This window comes from Halictus rubicundus, chromosome 9, assembly GCF_050948215.1.
Source record: "Halictus rubicundus isolate RS-2024b chromosome 9, iyHalRubi1_principal, whole genome shotgun sequence".
NCBI lineage: Eukaryota > Metazoa > Arthropoda > Insecta > Hymenoptera > Halictidae > Halictus > Halictus rubicundus.
Window position 1 is genome coordinate 1018735 of NC_135157.1, and position 22841 is coordinate 1041575.

At 37.0% G+C, this 22841-nt stretch overlaps 1 protein-coding gene across 2 annotated transcripts in view; it reads right to left on the bottom strand.

Moving 5' to 3' along the window:
• LOC143357312 (uncharacterized) overlaps positions 1–22841 on the bottom strand; it is a 76392-nt gene that overhangs the window by 29020 nt on the left and 24531 nt on the right. For both annotated transcript variants that reach the window (XM_076793728.1, XM_076793729.1), the window contains exon 2: positions 10669–10810. In XM_076793728.1, coding sequence (XP_076649843.1) covers positions 10669–10810 — 142 coding nt within the window. The remainder of the gene's footprint in view (positions 1–10668; positions 10811–22841) is intronic.

Below are 22841 nucleotides of genomic sequence, written 5' to 3' on the forward strand. Positions count from 1 at the left end.
TTAGGATCAGTAGCTCACGCAAGTACCGGCAACGACCGAAACTTTAGCTGCTCGAAGTAACGAGGGCATTTCGGTGAACTCGCGCCTACAACGAGGGTCGTGTCGGAATGAAGATTGAATGAAAATTGTCCGGTTACAACGAGAAGATGTTTCGACTTGTCAAGAGCGGTTTCCTCGCGGAAAATATTATTATTGTCCCTCTTCCTCCCACGACTTTCCTAATTTCAGCAACGGTTAATTCCGCGTAACGAGTGAGGTAAACTTCTTCCACCCCGCGGACTCGACGAACTGCAGTGGATACAACGGCGCGTAACAACGAAGAGAAACATCGAGTAAATAATTTGTTTTTACAAGACTGACACCGAGTTTTTGTCGTGTTTCGCGAAAGAACTCGTGGGCAGCACGCAGGTGCGAGCCCTTCGACCTCCGACTGTCAACAAGACAATGTGATCAGGCTGCGATTCCACAATGCGTGACTCAGCGGCACAACAGGTTGCACGGAAACTGTTTAACGATCGTGGCTCACTGACTCTGCAGCCTCATCGGAACTGTTTGGGTCTCTGAGGTCGCACGCTCAAATGCTAACCACACTGCGGAAATGCGCTTCGCAAATACCCGTTCAGACCCTCGAAAGATTTTTGTGACTACACAGTGGAGGTTGCATGTTGTGCATCGACAGATTAATGAGCTGTTCGAATCGATTAACCACATTCCCAGCTTTTTGACATTTTACAGTCTCTACTCGATGAATGTCCCAAATATCTAGTCCATAATTGTCCCAAAACTATCCGCGCTACCGCGGCGTGTACCCCGTGAGAATGAACTTCCCATTATAATTATATTAACGGAAAATTAGTGTAAGTATGATCCGGATTGTATCGTGTTTGGTATCATTTTAATCAGAAAAATTCCACAAATATATTGGTGAAAGACTCATTAAAAAATAATGAAAAATAAACAAGTTTTTGATTGGATTAGTAGTGGTCTCTTGGTCTCACACCAACACACCCGATCCGTATTATGTTTACACTCCTCGGCGACCGAGGCCTCTCGAGCTTCGTTGTCGTGTTCTGCGATCGACAGTGGAACGAAGAATAGTATTTCCTAGCCGACAATTGTCCCTGGCCAGACTCGTGTTTTGGACAATTATCGAGTACACACTGTACTGTCAAAGTAAAGATAGAAGACCCTATTTCTACTCATACCTACTAGATTAATTCTAATATTAAGAACTTATAAAATGGATTTCTGTATAAGTCATGTTGACCAAAATTGGATGTTTTATACAAAATAATTTTATTATTAAATACATAAATAAAAACACATTTTGAAAATATTGAATACTAAAATACCGAGTAGAAACGAGGACTACACAGTCTCTGACACAGTCTAATTTTGATGCAGTTGTCTTTATTATTACATAAATTATCGTACGATTCTCGCAGCATATAACTTTCTGTAGCTGTCAAAATATCTCAATAATGAATTGGTCGATCTTCAAATGTTACACGCAATGTTATCTTAAAAATTATATGCAGACGAATTTCGACTTAACAATTGAGCGGCTCATTTATCAGCGGAAACTTCTGTATGTTGAGTGTAAATTCATCGTTCGATAGAGTAATCGTTTCAAACCACACATCGAAGTAAACAGTTATCTTTCGTTTTTAAAAAACATTCTGTTCGAACTTGTAAAATTTATTCAAGAAATTATTTGTTCCCGTGGGATTCTTTAAGCACTTTAAAGAATACTGTTACAATAAAAGTTCCATAGAAACTCGTTGCTTTAGAAAAATGTTTGAAGAATCCATGAATGAAGCACAAACAGGAATTGAACTGCCAATTATGTACGTAAATAGTACAAATAAGTTATTTAGAATATCTGTTTAACTATAACAATTACCAGTACTCTTTGTTGAGTATTACTGAGTATTTGTTGCATTTGGTCCTGTAGCAGAGAAATTTTTATTTTTATATACCATAAGTTCTATTCGAAATAATTTTTTAACTTACAAGAATTATTCTATATGTACACCCATTAAAACTTATAAGGACGTTCTTCAAAAAAAGTTCACGGTCCACGTTTTAGATAGAATCTATTAAAAAGTTCTACAACTCTTACAAGCCCTGTTCAAAACGCTTTTTGCTCACGCACAGGAAAAACTTGTTAAATGCCTACATCTAAACTAGAGCTGCTCTACATGTCTATTAGCGGGCAAGGGCGCCCGCCGATGCCCGTGGGCACAGCTACGGACAAGTGACTTAGCGGAGTAGGGGTACGCCGTAGGGGGGCCCACGTAGCTGTGACAATGCATGTGACGAATATATGCAGTCTTACCCGCAGGGGCGTGGCTTCGTGCCCGCAGGGGCGTGGTTTCGTGCCCGCAGCGTTCTGTGTATTCCCAGGGTAAGAAAATCAGGTCTGACCTGAACTGTACTCCGCGAATTAATTATTTAGTTATAATATCCAACTTATTTATTATATTTTATTACTTATTTATTATATGTCGATAAATATAATATCTGCAGTTTGTTGTTTCTACACATAATACAACCATATTTTCATAGTAATGTGTTGTTTCGCACAGTCCAAATTGAATTAGAGCAATTATATGGGGCAGATATAATATATGTAGCAAATATGCAATAAAAAATTTAATTTTTAAATGATTTAAATAAATACTGATTTGGATAATTGCTACTTATTCTCAAACAATCCTTTATTAAAACTCTTACCAGCAACTGATAAATTGAAATAGGAAAATGTTTTCTTTTACCCACGCGATCTTCTTATCCTTTCTGAAGGCAAAATACTAGAGACAGAAAGTAACTTTAAAACAAACAATTGTTACGAGGTACTCCGTTTGAGAGTATGGTATGATATCGAAGAAACATAAACTCTTCGATAAAGCAATTTGCATTCCACTGTGATAGCAATAATCATTTCCCCAAGTCAATTTCGCATATGTCGGCAAACAAGATTTTCCCTTTCTCGTTGGTAATGGAAATTTATGCAATGTGAACCGGGTAGGTGGTACAAACAGGAAGATTCCTTGAGCAAAAGTAAATTGAAAATGTAGAACAATGGTTTCTCAATTGGAGACCCGTTTATGAGATAATTGAGTTTCGCGAATTCGTCGGGTGACGTGTCTGTTCACGAGTTACCGCTTCTACTTCTCTGCGAATGCCTTCGTGTAATGCACGCGTAGGCGAAAAATGTTCAAACTTAATTTTCTCGAAAACGCACCTACAGATGAGAACCCGTTTCTACGCTTCTACATTTTACATTTCATTCCATTTTTGCATAAGGAATCCTCCTCCATGCCCGCCTCCGCTGCCTATCTGGCGCAACCTGAATAAAAACGAGATTCCTTGTTTCTCTTCGGTAATGTGCGCTTTTATGTCATATATTTTAGTACTCCTCGTTAACAGCGGTTAATTTCATTTTCGCTACAAAGCAGTTTTTAATCTCATACTGTCTGTAATATTTAAATCTGACCCCGCGTGACTGTCTCAGAAAACTCTTTTGTTCTTCGTTATGAAACTTTAAAAAATAACGACTATATTATATCTGTATAGTTTTTTAGACAAGGTAATCTCGTTATCAAATAAAGAAGGCTCGAGTACGAAAAGTTCAAATACAGCAGAACCTCAATTATTTCATTTTCTGAATTCTCGATTATCCTCAGATCTATTATCTATCATAATAACATGATATACATATTGGACAGATCAGTAAGAATTTAGTTTCTCACTGCAACTAAGTAACTGTTCTGTATCTCTTCTATTTATAAAGAACTCTTATCTGTTTTCTTATACTTTCATTAGTTCGGATAACTGAGACACTGATTACTAATGACACAATTGCCATGTCTGTTTTTTTTTTCGATCTCGTTACTCTTTTAGTTGGTTTCCCAGAATATATGCATGGCAAATTTTTCGCACAGATTTCACGAATCTGCTTCGTAAATCTCTGACAATTACATCCATGTACTTCCTCGAAATTCCTTGTCCATTACCTCCCTCAATTCCCAGCATAATACGTCGTGTTTCTAATATGTTTTTAAAGTTTTCTGTGCGGTTTACTACCCTCGGTGTACGTTAAGTGACCAGAACCCCTCCCAAACCCCCGCACACTTTCTCTTTTTATTGCTCGCCCACTTTCTCCAAGCTTTCTCGCGCATTCTGCTTCTAAGTTTCGGCTGGAGTTACGATCCGAACGTAACTTCCGTACTACTTTTGAGATTGAGGTTTCCGTAGACGTTCGCAGCGTTTCATTATTTCGTATAATTCGTTACATTTATTTGTTGTTGAGAGAACTGTGAACCGCGTGACTCCGCACATCCTCGCACAATACACTCGCGAGGAGTTTATAAATTCTCTGGAACTCGCTCAGCAAAAATTACGATTGGACTTTGTTGATTTTTATGCGGCTCTTTGTGCAAAGTAAAAATTTTAAATAACATATATCCGCATACTTAAAATCATTTTAATCTTTTCAATGTTGTAAATTTCACCTGCCAAGTTCTCTCATAAATGTATAAAATCTGCAGTCTAGTTATGCATATTATCCTCACACCTCTAGTATAGCGAACTAATAAAAATTGGCAGAAAGAATTACATTTTTATTGAACAAATAGCTGCATGAAATGTTAATTCTTTAATATACTACCATCGCACCCATCCCATCATACTATAGTCTCTCCGATACTGTCGTATCGTCGAGTTTGCCGAACGACAGTTCTAGTGGAGGTGCTACATTCTTTGTAGTGTGCCGAACATAAAGATAGCGGTTGAAAAAGAATGATTGACTAAGGGTCGACGCTACGACTCTCTGCATCACTTTCTTTTCCATTCGCCGTCCTTTTTAACGCCTGAAACTTAGATCGCTTATTACACAAGTAATTATGATCGTAACCCTATTGTGTTAGGCGTAATTTTAATTATAAAAGCAAGACTAGTACGATGGTGAAAATTCATTAAAAAAAAAACTAAAAAAGTTGCAATCTTTTGCTTCACTTGCATTAGTGTGAGTCGCACCTACACTTGGTCGTCGAGCGTACATATCGCTTAACTGGTTTCATGGGTGACCCCCCCCCCCCCCCGTGGTGAGAATTAAATGTTGACAGTAACGGAGAGAATAATGTACATCGATACCAGATTGAAACTTATAGAATGGGTATCGCGACCCCATCACTAATCACAGATACTACGTAACGTGTGCCGTCCAAACCTAAACATTGAGACTGCGGGAGCATCAATGGTGGGGACAAAACGTGCCAAACGAGAGACCACCTCTCCCCTGTGCCGTCGCAAGTGACATCTTTTCAACCCGCAATAATGCATTTTATAGCGACGATCGAATTCGTTTGGTCGTTGAAAGCGCGTGGCTTCTTTTAGTCGCGGGAGCTTCCGCGGCGGAAATTAGGTAGATTTTGCTCCAACGTCAACATCTGGGATTCCCAAGGCTTCCATTCGATCTAATTTTGCCATAACACAGTGCACAGAGAACGCGTGTCGTCTGTCGTATAAAATATTACCGACACCGTATCGATCGTTGGTAAAGTTAGCGATGGCCACATCTATTGTTCCGTGGGTTGTCGTCTGCTCTAATATTCAATGAGCCCCGACGTCAGTGTATTCCCGGTTCCGTCTCGTGGTATTTATATCATTATTTCAGCCAGAAAATCTAACAATACCGTCTTCTCGCCACCCGGCACTCATTTTCGCCCACACGTTCATGTCCGAAGAAGAAACAGACATGTTCTACGAACGAATCGAGTTTCTCATTCAAACTTTTCATTAGCTCTGGGGCTGTTTCTTGTTGAAACAATCGATCTAACCGCTCTTAATTGGAATATGCGCTTCAAAAAATCTGATTACGTTCAGACTTCATATTTTGCGAATTAAGTTTTCCATACTACCCTTAAGTACCCTTCAAACATTGTAATTTTTGAATCTGGAGACTTTTATTATAGTAAACTTAAGCATCACTTGTATTACCTTGTTGTGAACATAATTTCACATTGACACATGTGTATGTAGATTTTCTATCAGAAATTTTCTAACTAAAATTATTAATATTAAAAATGTACAGCTCACCATTTCAAACATTCCTATTCCACTGTTAGGGATGTAAACTTGTCAATATCTTCATAAATTACAAAAATTGAAATTTTGTTTTTTTTTTTGTTGATTGCATTACAAATGTTGTAACACTTTTCATCAATGTTGAAAACAATGGTGAGAGACTAATATAAATAATAATATACAAAACGTGAAACATAAACGAAATTATTTTATAATAAGGGACACCAGAATTTACTAAATCGTTATGCTATTGGTTATTTATGTCGTGAGGGTTAAAAGACAGTAAATTGCGGAAAATTTAGGGTTAATGTAACACAACGCGATACCAATTAAGGGCACGGTCTGAATAGAGTGATTTGTGCCGTTTAATTGTTTGCGGATAAAGTGTTTCGAAACTAAACGATGGAACCACCCGGTGGAGCATAAGTAACGGCAGAAACGCATTCATCAAATCTATTGCGTGACATTCATAATGTTTGTTTCAATTACGAGCATAGCAAAATGTTGAATAACGCGGTCAAACGTCGAAACTGGTGAAATATACGTGGTGTAGGGACGATCTATCTGCTGCAATTTGTCGTGCTAAATCGCATCAACGCGGCTAGTCACATACGAATCAATTTCACCTGCAGGCAACTGAATCGCGTGATCAAGAATACTTGAAAAACGTGCTTTGATGAAGAAAGCGACTATTACTTTGTCAAAATAACAGGAATGCATTTATTCGTATGCGTCCAATGAAATAAATGAATTGAATGATTCCTGATGAATGCATCTTTATCAAAATAACAAAAATGTATTTATTCATAAATGTCCAAAGAAATAAATGCATTGAACAATTCTTCATGAATGCATCTTTGCAATCTCAATAATCGTATATTAAAAAATTGGATAGTTTTAGTCTTAAAAACAAAATGATGTGAAATTAAGCATCATAGTGTTTTGAGAATTAAATTGAATCACAAGTTGACAACATGTCGCTGAAAAACATGTTAACGAAAACAGTCATACTACTGACTGCGTTGTCCTAAGTAGAGGAAGCAAATTTTGGTCAGACATTGGCCTAGCGGAGTCCTCTCTTGAGCCAGTGTAGATCATTATTCGAATAAGTTTTTATTTCAATAACGAATAAGAGATTTTATTCGTATTTTCGTTATTCGATTACATCCATTGTTCAACCCTTTCGGTACGAGCGCTCTGTCCACCGTGACACTCCCGCTGTACGAGACGCCGCACAGTGGTGCCAAGGCGGCAAAAAATCCATTTTATTGTATATATTTTCGATTTTTATAAAAAAAATTATTTTTGTATAGCCTAATAGTGAGAGCATTATGTGCAAAAGTCCGATTTAAAAAAAAAATTTTTTACGGAGATATAGGCATGGTAAATAACCATTTCTTCGCTCTTGGAAATTCATCAGTTTTCAGTGCGATAGTTATGTAATTACTCCGCCTATAATTTAATACTTAGGGGTCTAAAAATCATATTGGTTATTACAAATGGCTTCAACTATTAACTGGCAAAAAAAAATTTTTCAAAAAAACATTACTCACTTTTGTATTTGCCATGTACAATGATTTCTGTTCTGCCTCATGATAAAAATATTATATAAAGAGTTACTCTATTGTGGAACCATTTTTTAAAAACTTGTTGTGGAATATCTTTGTGACAAAAGTACTGTAAAAACTTTTAGTATCGGAATTTCATACACAAGTTCAATCATATGTTTGTAACATTTACAGACTGAACGCGGTTATAAAAAGAATTCTTCACGCAATTTTTGGCTGTTCTGCTCAATTAACACTAGACCTATTAATTACTAATAATAATTATAATAATAACAAGATTGAATTCATTCCGATTTCATACGATTTTTATTATAATATTGGCCTATCTGGTAGTGATAATACAAAAAAAATGAACAGATTTGGAATTAACACTTTACCAACCGGAAGTCTTTGTAATGATTGAACAATATGGAGAAAAAACCCAATAACAACAATTTCAGAAGTAGTTTCTACATTATATTGATCCCTCATAATTGTTGAATTATAAATGCAATTGCTGCCGCTTTGTTTAATAATTTATTGAGAATTAATTAACAGCTATTGCGATTTCAAGTAGCAAGTATACTGAAGTGAAAAATAAGGAGATAGGATCATGCAGTACATCTCACAAATAATTTTATATTTCAGCAGCATTAAGATTATTTCATGATGTGATTTATCCTTTGATATCCGGGTAATACAGTCGAATCGTACCTGCGAAAAAGGGTTTTGGAATCACGGCAGGATTTCCTAGTCGCGAGAGAATTTATGGTTTTCCGAAACGGCGTGCGCGACTTGGAAAATCTCGCGCGATCGTTCGACGTTCGAACATTTTATGTACACAGAGGAACACGTTATCGTTCTGCCGGTTGATTTCACCGGGTTGCCAAAAATTTGCTGAACGCTGTCCGAATACTTCTCGCATCGATCACTTTGCAATATAAACGACACACTGTGACGATTCTGTAAGCAACCGTGTCACTTTGAACATTTCCTTTTTCAACACACAGCTAACTTTTCGGTCCGCCACTAAATTATTCGCTGTAACTGACGTGATCGTAAAAGAGGATACTCTGGTTTTCGATGCTGTTTCTGTACGATTTTCAGAAATTTTGTTCAGAAAAGCTAATGAACCTTGTGCATTGGAATTTTGTAGACATATTTATTGGTGTTTGAAACACATGTGTGATTTTTTTAAAGTAAAAATAATCAAAATTACACGAGTTATATATTTCTTTATTGAGTATGTTTTGAAAAACATTAGTCGACTGTAGTTATGGTCTAAACCAAAAGAAATTATAAATTTTATAATTTACAAAATGAAGCCAAATGTGTTATTTCGTCGGTAAAGGGATCAAAAAAGCGACAAACGCTATTGGCAAGCTTCCTAAAACTCACAAAAGAAATATCGAAACAGTTCGTTCAACCTTGAAAATTAGTTAAGAGACTCATTAGAATTCCCCTTCAGGAGCCGAGCTTGTTCCACCGAGTTGCGGGGCCGCGAAAATTAACGAAAAATCAAGTGAAATCGGAGAATTGGGTATTCGAAAAAAGCTTTAACTCCCATTAAAGTTTCGTTGATCGATCTAATTATGGGTACAATCGATTCGAAAACCGCCTCCCGAAACCACTCAAACTCTAACGACATAGAGTAAGCAAGAATTTTCGTGGTCCGTGTTGAAGTTCAACAGTACCTCGATCAAAAACTTTCGCGCAATTCTCGTGCAGCTCCAGAACGTGCCCGCAGTGCGGACAAAAATCAGAATACCAAAGCGGAGACTTAAACCTAAACTTCCCCGGTGCTTCCAGTAATAACGAACAAAATGCAACTGCACACAAGTAAAAGAATCGCAGGCCGCCCTCGAATAACACGATTAACCCATTTGAATCTGGCGTCCGTCGTTCGCTCGTAAAAAAATAAAACTCTCGAATTGGCCACTTCACGTTATCGATTTGCCGTTCCGTTGGTGAACGGCACAAACGCTTACATCAAAATTTGCCTCGTTTTACAGAAACGATTTTCGCAGTCGCTAATCACGCTAACAACAAAAATTCGTTTTGCCAAACGCAGTAGTATGCCATGTTATTTGGGACACCGAGAAATTCAAGTTCCTTGTTATTCCCATGTCACCTGTAGCTACTGTTTGAGATACTAAAGCTTCATCAAAGCTTTTGTTACGAAATGCACGGCGATGCTAGTTTGCCTATGAATAGATTTTAATTTCCCATTGAGACTACTGAATGAAATAGCAAACGTCGCTCTTATTCTTGATTACACAAGAAATGTAAACTATTCATATTTACCAAACTTCGTTTGAAATGTTTATCACGAGTCTAACTCGATGTTATATTGCAAGGGTGTTGATGAAAAAATCAGACGTCTCTGTTACCGAACAATTTTTAGTTTTATATTTTATAAACAAGAACTTTCCTTTATTAATTCTCACTGGAACTTGTACTGTGAAATGTTTTGTACAAAAAGTTCTATGATCCATGCTTTAACAATTTGCAACATTAAAACGTTCCATAACTTTTCCGATCTCTGGAATAAACACTTTCAATTATGACACGATCACGAAGAAATAACAAATTTTGCAGTAAGGTAAGGGACCCTAAATTACTATGTGGGGGGGGGGGGGCAATTACTAAACCTATATCAATTATAATTATTTTTAGAACGTAATGAATATTAAAAAGAAATATTACATACTTTTCATTAAAATCAGATAATATATACAATGTTATGTATGTATCTCTTTTTGATATTCGTTATGCTTTAAAAATAAGTATAATTAATATAGACACAGTAATTCGCACCCCCACGGTAATTGAGTCCCTTACCCTATGTTAATCAGAGAGTAGATGAATTTGTACCTGAGGAATACACGAAGGTCTAAGATTGTTTATTTTAGAAAATACTTGTTTTTTGTATTTGACTTTTACCGAGTCTTTACAGGAAATAGTGTCAGAGATCTAGAGTGGTCAGTGCTACACGGTTCTCTTCTATATGTACAAGCTTGAGAGAACTTACCGGCATAGTTGATGCTGGCTTTCTTTTGTAATAGCGAAGCTCAAGTCGTTACTGTTGATCCTTTCGAGGGGTCTTGCACAATTCGCCAACCTTTCGTGCCCACACTCCTGACTCGTATCTGCACTCCGACAACTGCCAAGCACTGGAACAAGAAGCAGAAGAATATGTTCAAATTAGCAAAGTTTAATTTAGTTCATTAAATTATACGAAGAAAGTACAAATAACATCTGTTTCTGAAAAGAGACATCGCTAGGCTGCGAATCGTTATGCGAAAGAAAAAAAGGTCTCTGCAGTAATTACAAATTATAAGAGGTACAAAGGCATTCGTTTCTTTTCTTAATCGTTTCAGCCGGTTGGAACTGATTCAACAATATTTTCAAATCCTTTACACAGTTTCACTGCTTTGCTCAATTTTACTTGGTTTTTATCATAACTTCATAAAATCCGCAGTCTACGCATCACTAAAGTGTAATACAAATAGAATATAGTTCGTTGAAAAATATTTCACACATATTTTTTTTTATTTGAAATGACCAACGTGTAGAAGGTGAAAACAACTCTCAAGGTTGGTGATGAAAAATATGTTTGAAAAATGAAAATGTAATAATGTTTGTGGCGATTAACAGATAGTATGATTTCCATAAACTGCAAGGATACTTTAAAACTACAATTGTAATTTAATAGGAAATGAAATTCTGTTTTCAAACTAATTAAGCGCATTTTACATTTCGTGTATATAAACGTTTGTAGATATTCTCTTGCTTGCTATTCATAAGCCGCCGCTACGAGGAGTGTATACACAATAATCCGTTTATTTGCAGTATTAATCTTTACTTAACCCTCTCAGAATCGAAGACAAACTATAATTGCCAGCGGTGCATGAGACCGACAAGATTTCATTTCATTTATGCACAATACATAACAGATGATACATAATACGTATCATTAATCATTTAATTGTAAATCCCTTTGATCCTAACTAATTGTTGTGACTTCGGCAGTCGACGTGATAAAGAAATTTTCTTTGCAACGGTTTCAAGTCGGTTTACAAGTAGTTATCCCCCTCAATCAAAGAACGAAGAGAGGTAGAATAATACTCGAAGGGGTTCGAAAAATCTGCGTAATATTAAATGAAACTGTTTGATGAGTTACCATAATGAAAAGGAAAAATAATAACGGAGGGGCAGAGGAGAATGCTGCTTGGACAGACTTCAAACGCTTTTCGATTTGATCTGAAGAGGGCCCCGCTTGCAGCTAATCTCTTTCGATATCGTCTTCCTCGTAAGTTATTAGTTGAGTGCAGGTCCACAATGGAAAAGTCGATCTCGACTTCACACAAACTCTCGCCGGAAGTTAATCGAACTGCCGTCAATGGATTTAACAATTACAAGAGAACAATGTTAACTTCTCGTATTTCTTAAAACTGTGAGGTAAAGAACTACGAAGTGTCGCAATAAATTTATTAAACGTGACAATATACTTCCGTAACGTAATAGTACACTTCCAATGCAAACAATCGAGGAAAACTGTGTTTATTTACAAAACATGTCCACAAAATGTATTTACAAGATATGTTCACAAATTGATGTATGTTCTACGATCAAAACGATCTATATTTAAATAAAACCCTAGCTACACCGAATATTCTCGACTTTTGAAAATATGCGTTTAGCAACACTGTGGGGAATGTTATCTGTCACATTTAAAATAAATATATTTTTCACGCCGTGGCTCTGATAATTTGATTGCTCACTGCACTTGTTGGTTCAAGTAACAAAATTACATGCGCAGAGACGAGAAGAACGAAGTGCATCATTTCATCGTGGCAACATGTCATCAGAGAATAAAATGGTTATGTTCTTCAAATTACGTTTCTCCAACGCGGTGACAAGTACAATTCGCACTTTATCAATCATTCCGGATATGCACACGACTCGTGAAACGTTAAGCGGCGTAAAACGCGATACCTGTCGCCGGTCCGTCCACATAAGCTTTTAGGACAAAGGTTTAGTATATCCACGTTAGCGTTAGTTGGAAGTATCGAATCGTCGACCAACAACGGCGCAGCTCTCGTCGATGTGGATGCATGCGGATGCACCACTGCGCGTCCGACTAATGTCGGCTTGATCCACTTGAGCCAAGCTTGCCTTTTTGCAGGGATTAAGCTATATTACGCGTGGCAAACACGACCGTTAGTGTAACCGGAATTTAGATAACTTTATGCAGACTATCCCCTGCACGGCTACCCATATGCTTACAAGTATGGAAAGCTCTCAGTGCATAAACCATCTTAAACAATGCAAAGTGAAATCCTATAACTCATTGAACGATAAGAAATTTTCCAATATTTTATCAACCGTTGGATCAATTATATAATACTAGAACATTATAGAGAACTTATTAATTTGCGCTTTCATCCAAATATGGACGACTCATATTACACATTATCAGTGGCATCTATTTTTCTCTCCTCCAAAATGAATATAATATTTTTGTATAATGAATAGACTACGGATCTTCATGCAAATTAAACATTTCCCAAGGCAACATATTTTCATATCATTTCCGTTTCTTTTTCTGAATACAGTGGAATAACACTTCTTATAGTATTTTCACAGTTTTGTATTTCAATGTCTGTTTTATAAATGCATAAAATTTCCAATCTGTTTGCTACTGATGCCCTAAGCACGTTTGCTTATTGATTAATCCAGCACTATATCGAACCAGCGACGGAAGAAGGGAACGAAGAACTGAATTTCCGCTCGGCATTGACATTTGGATATAAACAGCATAACAGAACAACCGGAAATGAAAATTATCGTGTGATATACTGCTTGACACCTTGCCAACCCGTTGTTGCGACTCATAGTACGCGTGCCGAAAAAACGTGCAACAAAGAATTGTGTTGAATCGCGAAAAAACTAAAGGGAGGTTGAGGCACGGCCGCGTGTACCGACCAACCAAACAAAACACCATTAAATCCGAATCAACTTCTTAATTTGAACGAATGGTTTTTTACCCGTCGTTGTCCCACGAACACCACCCATGATAATAACCACGGTCGTTCGTCATCATTAAGCGCCCTGGAAATGCGTTTCCTGTGTTTTGTATTTGGAACCACCGAATTTTTTGCCACCAACCGACCGGTTACGAGCAGTTTAGGCGAATGTCCGTCAGGCAATCAGCAATCAAATTTCCGCGTCACGGGGAACGCGGGGATCGCTGATTTCGGACAGGGGCATCGAAATTTTTCAAAGGTTGTTCCGGGACGGTCCCGAGCAACGTTTAAAAATCAATATCAACATCGTACCAAACAATTCTGAAGTTATGCGTGTTTAAAGTTGAGCGAGTACACTTTGTTCTGGGACAAGCTGTCATCGAACAGTAATTAAAATATAGTGAGTTATATACGGGATCTCAAAGAGAAGGTATAACCCACGTTTGTTAGGATTAGGTTGTTGGGGGGACACAAACTTCCAGTTACTTGCCGCGAACGGCAATTCATGCACACATGCTCAACGGCACATTTTCCGTGAACGGAAAAGTCCATACGTACAAGCTCCGCGCTTAACGTGTTAAATTCGCTCAACTTTAAACTCGCATGATTTTTAAACTAATGAATTCCTCGTCTTAAAATTACGACTTTTACAGGATTATATACAGGATTGTATAGTAAAAAATTAAAAATCTCTGGGTTGACAATGTAAAGCTTAACCCGATCAATCGTAAAGAATAAATAGTTTAATATATTTCAAAAACGGAGGCAAAGTCAGCTTCGATAACAACGAAAACATTAAAAGAAGATTTTGATGCAAGATTTAGTAGATGGACAGTAGGTAAAAGTCTTCGTGACATGAACTTTAGAGATGTGGAAGAGAGAAGAAATCTCATCTATCGAAAATAAAAATATCAAAGCACGTGAGCATTTGCAAATAAATAAAATGTAGCCGTCTGGAGTTGAAGAATTAGTATGTATCCACTATATTATGAATAAACACATTTATTTAAATATTCTAAAAGAAACTTTTCACAAGAAGTGCTGAAAAATTGGGAGTTTAAAACACGTTTTATTTTCAGTAAGATCAGGATGCTACAGCACACTGCCCATGTACATAGTGCATCAATGGATTTTTTATAAACTCCTCGCATTATCTACTCACCGCTAATCACCAGATTTAAACCCAATAGAACACATATGGTGGGAACTCGAAAACCGGATACGAAAACATTATATTACGTCAAAAGATTTTAAAAGAGCAATGGAATGAAACATCGGGAGATTTTATTAAAAATTTAATATATCCAATTCCAAACAGATTACAAGCTGTTAGGAAGTATTAATCAAAGATTACTAACAATTAATGGTAATGTACGAATACTTTTGTCCTGACGAAATAGTAGCATTATATAAATTTTGATTGTTATAAGTTACAGAGAGCTGTATGTACAGCATTCTCTCCGTAACTGTCAAAAAGATCTGTATCGCAACTGTCAAAATGTTATCCCCACCACTGGGAGGATTCCAACTTTTCTAATTTCTGATTTTTTTAATGAAACTGTTACCATCGTAATCGTCTCTTTTTTTCTTACGGAAACGATACCAAACACGACAAACTTACGATTATAATTACTTGGGTAATATGCGATTAATCCCTCTTTCTTTTTCAATCGTTATCTTTCTCTATGCTTGGTACATTACCAAGTTATTGGTAGTAACTGTTATGTAACTGTGACTCGGCAGACCCGAAGATTTGACATTTACGGAAAGACTACTGTAGTTGAGCTTTGTTTGTTTATATTTGTTACTATTCATGTTATTGTACGACGTACAATCAAATATATGTTAATGTAATCTGAATCTGATTATTTCCGCAAAATCCGATCGGCTTATTTGTGAAATATTTTCATCGCCTGAAAAATCGGCAACGTTTGCGAACAACGACAATTTTTGCGAATGATAGTGTGATGTCGGATGTCGGGCATAGGGACCGTCGAGACGAAAACGACACCCCGTCGAGGGATTTCGGCGCCGTCAAGGACCGATACTATTCGACTGTTTCGGTTAAGATACAGCATTGGACTGTTTAGCTTTAAGGAACTGTATGTGTGTGTTTGTGTGTATGTGCGTAGAGTGCGAGCTTGACGCGTTTTCTTTTAACGAAGAAGACGCAGTCGAAAGAAAAGCGCACGTGAAAGAACGTCGGCCTGCGAGTTGCGGTCAGAGTACAGAAGAGTACAGAGTATTGCGCTGAGTTTTGACCTGCGAGGTGCGGTCAATCGCGTCGTGTACAATTGTTTTGTCTCTTTTTTATTTCTAAATATATATATATATATATATATATATATATATATATATATATATATATATATATATATGTATATGTATATACTGTTTTATTCATTTTCCTGCACGTAGTCAGTTATTTTTTCCCACAATAGTAATGCAAGTATATGTATAAATAGCACAACTACAGATAATTGTGGTTGGTCAGTAACTTGTGCTCGAATTATAGATAATATATTTATTAGAAAAGTAAAGATAATCAACTACTTGATAGAAATAATATAGAACAATTTTGAATCTCTATGCACCACGTACACACTCTCTCGTTAATGGTATGTCTCGCAATTTCTCACTCTCTCTCACATCGCTTACTCTCTCGTGGTCTGTAACGTAGTCACACGTATTCCCCACTCTCGCGTTCACCTCAATCGGTCATTGAATATTGTGACTCTTAGAATGTCTTCTAATAGCCGAAATAAACGTACCGACGATCACACAAGCATTCATACCACAGCATATACCTAAAACGAAGTCCACAATAATGGTATACATATGCGCTGCGATAATTTATTTCAACATTCAGAGGATGGTAGACATTTGAACAGCGGCTGCTAGACGTTTCAATTAAGAAGAGATCCAATTTGAAAAAGTTTGCCGGAAGACAGGTGGGTCAGTCACTCATTTATTCGTATCTTCCAGAATACGCTTAATTGCCCCTAATGGATTCTTCAGGTCTTTCTATTCAAGCACTTTCAGCCCTTCTTTCAGTTGCGTCGAACCAAAGTGCATTTCGCTCCTTTTTTGAACAAGCGAATCAGTTAATTAAGCAATTAATCATCTCAACAAAGCCTTCTCATTGATTCACAGTGATTACGGAACACCACGTTGTCTGGGATTTATTATTCAGGAGACTTTTCCTCACGTACTTACTCGCAAAAAGTAATCACATTTGTTTATTCAAGTTACGGTAAAACTTTCAAAATTAATGAAAATCTATGATTTGAAACACAGAGTTACAGAGACTTTCAACAGATATTTCGGGAGTATCTAAACGACCGTGTAAGTCACTATGAATTTCATTAATTATAATTTATTTCGATACATTTAACACGTTGTTTCCCAAAAACTTGATTAGTGAAATTGAAATAATTAGTTAAATTAATTTATTGAAACCAAATAGGAAAAAAAAGAACAATTATCACAATGCTTATTCTTTCAACGCTTCTGCATCCTTCGATCCTAATAAAATTGATTTTTCTCGAATACATTGCAAATTATTTCTTAAATTTGATCAAAAAGTAGTAGGATAGGAAAAGTAAGAGAATACGCGTAAAGAATCCCAGGTCTTCCGAGATCACTGAAAACAGCGTCGACTATTATAATCTGTGTTGATTGCTTAACGAATTCAAACGGATGAATGGTTAGCCACGTGGTATGGTTTCTATCAAAGCGCCCACCAGACGTGATTAAATGTAATGACACTTGTAGCCTGATTCACGTTCCGATGGCGGAAGGCCTTGTTGCGATTCGCTGAAACAAAAATTGCTTAAAAAGTGCCATATTCTACATAAAAAGATATTACAACCTCTAACCCTTAAGTGAACTCTATTGGAATCGATGGGGCCCCACTCAAATGCATGCTAATCATTATTTCGTGTATAAGTATTAATGTTGGTTATTCCTCATTTGGGCAAACAATACAAAATAATCGTCCTCAACAAAAAAATATACTTACTAGCTTATACTTTTACATTATAAAGATATAAAGATAAGTAAAAAAACGTGCCCGCTTCGCGCGGCAGACATTACAGGTATGACGTAGTCATAATGAGTGGCACCTGTTCCAAAATCTCATTAATAGGTGTCGTTACTAATTTTCGATCGAATAGAAATTTTACAATTCTATTTATCATTTCGATAGAGATGAATATAAATAAATGTAATGTAATCGAATCATCGCATTTTTAAAGAACATTTTGAAGGTCCACTTAAGAGTTAAAATGAGCTGATCACTGAAATTTGTTCGGTACGAAGGTACAACGTCAAAATTAAAAGTGAATGCCCGTCGCGTGCAGACAGAATTGATAAATCCTCGCAGACGTAATTTTCAATTTCAAACATCCGACTGTTACGCCGCCCGGAACGTTTCCGCTCTTTTCACTGTTTATACGTAATCAGGGATTCCGTCATTATCGGTTCACAAATTTCAAATGAAAAATACGATCCCGATCTCTCTCTCTCTCTCTCTCCCTCTCTCGCTCTCGCTCTCGCACCGAATGCATAGAGAGACGTGACAATTCCGCGCTTTTAACGTCGGGCGCAGAACCGGCGAGATTCGCGACGCGATAGCAACCGATTTCCGCGAAAAATACCCTCACCCGAGCGCGAACTTGAAAGACAGATCGGCTCGTCCAACAGGATCATTTTCTCTTCAATTTTACGCCGGCCGTATAATTCTGCAACACCCGATATAATTCACAGACTTGACCACACGCTGCTACCGCTGAATAGTCACCATATTGCGGCGTTGAGATGTTTCCGTTATATGCAATATCGTGTTTCCAAGCTTGTCATATTACGGTATCATAGTATCGAAATCGGTTGTTTAAAAAATCATGTTTACCGCGCGCATGAACTACTGAATATGTTCATAACAAATCTGCAAAAGTCAAACTTCAATCATCGAAATGATATTTACTAAACGTGATTGCAAACTGCTGGTAAGCATGATGCGCACAGATTTCGGTTTGATTGTTCCATTTAATTTTTCGAAAATTGCTTTTTACGGTATCAAATGTTTATATGAAGTGTAAGCGAATCTGGCGGTATCGTCAATCTTTGGACGATTTTTAAATAGGTCGTTACATAAGAAGCAAATAGAGTAAACTAATCCGTTAATTGTTATTGTAATAAGTAATAACGTATAGGAGAGAAAGTGTTCTTCTCGATTATTAAGTAAAATGAACAAATAGATCGTAGACTATATGGTAAGTGCATTATTATTATATAATATATGCATATCAGTTGTATATGTATGTAAGTGTACATTATAAAGAGCAGGAAAAAATCATTTTTTGAGGGCTGTTTTTCTTGAGCGATATCTGCACAGTCATGACTAGACTGTGAATTTTATGCATTTATATTCGAAAATGAGTAAGTGAAATTTTAGACAGTAGAAAGATTAGGAGAACTTTCAAATATCCATATACGAGGGTTGGAATTTTAATAGTAGCAACTATTTATTTATTAATAATACGAAAATGATGCATGTGTGAAACTACTACAGTCGTTCAAGATAGGCCCTAGCATTGTCAGCAACTTCTTACTAGCGATGTGGAAGTCGTAGTATGCTTTTAACAGCGCCTGTTCTGTTGATGGTTTTGATGGAGCGATCTATTGATGCATAATCTTGGAAACAGTTCGGAATCGAATGAGACTATATCGGTAAAAGTCAGTACAAATTCTGAATTAGAATTCTATAAAATATCTGTTACATACAGTTGACCTCCCTATGCAATTGTTAAGCAAACAACGTTTTGGGGAAAGATCTCGCAGCGAGCTTGAAACGAGTTCATCCGGAGAAAGTGCACGCGTGGCCAACGTCGCTAAAATATCGACCTACGAAGATGCCTTTTGTTTCGGAAAAAATGAAACCGATTGCTAATGATTTTCCGTTTCACGATAGCGAATGATCGCCGATGAGAATACGCGTGGAGCGATCTTTCTAAGTGTTACGTAAAAATTTAATTAAAATCGGCCCGTTATACGTTAAGTGACGTCCCTCGCGAGCTTAACTTCTACTCGACTTTGTGAGAAGGCGGCGGCCGCCGTCTTCGAGGATGACCCTCCTGAGGATCCTTTCACTCGTTATTTTAATGATCGTGCCCGAGCAGAAACGGTACGCTACATCCCTCTCCGCGTGCGGAATTAATGTTTGCCAGGGCCGACTGTTCCCGATAAAGGGAAACGGGAGAAAACGAGAACGGAAACACGGAACAGGAGAAGAATCAGGGGCGGAATCGAACACGGTGGAAACGGAAAGGACCGTGGCGGTATTTGTCGAAGCACGAGTCACAGTGTCGAATCCTCTCTTGACACCGACGGACCAGATCGATTCCCGATTATCGAATCCCGAGAATGTTTCTATCCCGGCCGAATGCCAAATTGATTCGAGGAGTAATTAACTTCCGTAACGCGGTTCCAACATCTGCCTGCGCGACGTGATCTTCGAGTAAAATTCGATTCTGGTATTTCCGAAACGTAACGATTAAACATTTTTACGCGCTGTTTCGAATCTGTCAAAATATGCCAAATTGAATAGAGAGCTAATTAGTTTCTGCAACATGACGTGATCTTCTTCAACTAAAATTGAATTCGTTTTCTTTCGAAGTCATACGACATTTTTGCGTACTGCTTGGAATCTATAGTACATTTTTTCCTACAGGGTGATGGTAGCTAATAGATTTTATTACACAGTCAAGAGAGTTTAGTTAAACGAAGAAAACTATTTATTACTAGACAGCGGATCTCTATGCAAAATGAAAATTTCTAAGTTAATTTTGAGAAGAGCATATTTACAGTTCTTTGTACGTCACCTATTCATTTCTGTCATAAATGCATAAATTGCGTAGTCTACTAATTACCGAGATTCAGGAAAATCTTACACAACTATGGAAATGTTGTAAATTTGAAATATGAAAATAATACTCCAGCAACTAGATATAATAAACGAGGAAATGGAATATTGAAGAATTGTAAATTAATGGTTTTCAAAAAATATTTGTATATACCCTAAGACATTAACATTCGCCCTGATCTAAAAAATAGAGTCTGAATTTTTGCATTCCATGCATTCGTTCCGAAATTACGATCATTTGGAATCGACGACATGAAATTTTTCATTTCACACACGCCATCGTCTGCATTTTTTTTATAACATTCTCATTATATTTTCGATAAGGATAATACTTTTTTAGTATTCCTTGGAACCTACAGAGTAAAGCCTCATCAATATTTCAGGTTCCGGAGCTTAACAGAGGTTGAGCATTTTCTAGCATCCTCCATTAATCCTGAGACGATGAGCTGGGAATGAAAAATGAAAAAAGTATTGTGCTCTTAGAGCGTTAATCACACTTTCGATCGGTCGATATCCCCCATTGATGCCTCGAATCCTATCCTTTGAGGCTGTATGCACAAGTCTGCACAAGGCTCCGTACCTTTGGTATAATAAAGGAAATCGATTTTTCAAAAATGATATATTGTGTCAATACAATCCTTCTGAAATAGTCTCCTAAAGTTTTATTTAGCAATTCGCAAAGCTGGTGGATTTATAGCTCTAAAAGTGCACTCGTATTTCACAGTGGTAACGGATAATTGAAACTGCAAACGCGTTTTTCTCGAAAACCACTTTTTTCGAAACGGTTGCCACGACAACCGAAGTTCTAGTGGACCAATTCACTTGAAATTTTGAGAGGATCTTTTGCACTTATCCTGTTATCGCGCGAATCAAAATTTTCGAAATTAAAAATTTTCGATTTTAAAAAATCTGTGATTTCAGTCCTTTTGGTTTAGACCATAACTACATTCATACTGATTGATAAACAACTTTATTTTTTTGTTTCCGATCAGTAGAGAGACCGGAATAATAGCAACAGTCATGATTTTCAAAACATACCCTATAACAAAATATGTATATAACTCAAATACGGATGAATCTGTCTGTAAAATCCAAATTCAAAAGGTTCAGTTGTTCTTCTGAAAAAATATTCCTGAGAAATTGGTGAAAAACAGCCTCGGAAACCAGAATACCCCCTCTTAAAGTGAACGCCAAGCCCACACTGTTACCGAGCTTGTGAAGGAGTCAAAATTACGGACGCATTATACGACCAAGCATTAGTTAATTCCACGACTGGGTTCGTTCATACCCTCCTAGTTAACTCGGTGCTTCAACCCAGCTCCACAGAATTAGAGCTGGCTGGTTTATCTTTTCGATGCAGAACATTTCCATAACGACCCTCCACATTCAAAAATTATGATAAAGTTTCCCTCGTCGTTAGTGGATTAGGATGACATTTTCCAATGAAACCGCCAGGGGATGATCCAACGTGGAAAGATAAGTAGAAAGGACAGAATAATCTGTCTCAACAATTGTAAGTTTCAATTCTGTGAATTTTAACTGTACGCCGTTTTTACTCTTGAAGATCTATACTACTGGACACATTTGCAAACATTATCATTAGACTACAAATTTTTATGCAAAACAACAATTTTCCAAGTCAATTGTAAGACACAGAAATTTAATAAAAATGTGCTTTTTCTCTTAATAATTTTAATAAGCCGACAATAGCGTGATAATGCTCTTAAAGTCTTCTAATATCTTCACAGTTTCGTATTTGACTGATTCGGATTTGTCATAAATGTATAAAATCCACAGTCATGATTTTTCTATGAGTAAATACAGTGAAATCCACTGGTTTGAAGCTTGATTGAATGCACGCGTATTAAATAAATGTTTGATCTTGATTTTATCTATACATAATAATAAACCTACTTCGACGGAGAAAAGTTTCTAGTAGACCGGGGACATCACTTTGACAAAATCTCCCTGTTAGTTAGCATTAACGCGTCAAAGACAAGACGGATAAACGACGACTGCAATTTCGTGCAATAGACGCTATTCAAACACACGGAACTCCGAATTGACACGATTTGCTCACGACAATGGAGCGCGTCTCGTCCTTCAAAGGCACGCGTAAACGGAACTGCTATGATTGCAATTAAACTTGAATACTTAACAGCTTCATCCTTGCGAACGTTCTTCGCAAAAATTCCAAGCACTGCTGCGATATATATGACACTGCTCTCAAGTTTCTAGGTGAAAAATTACTTT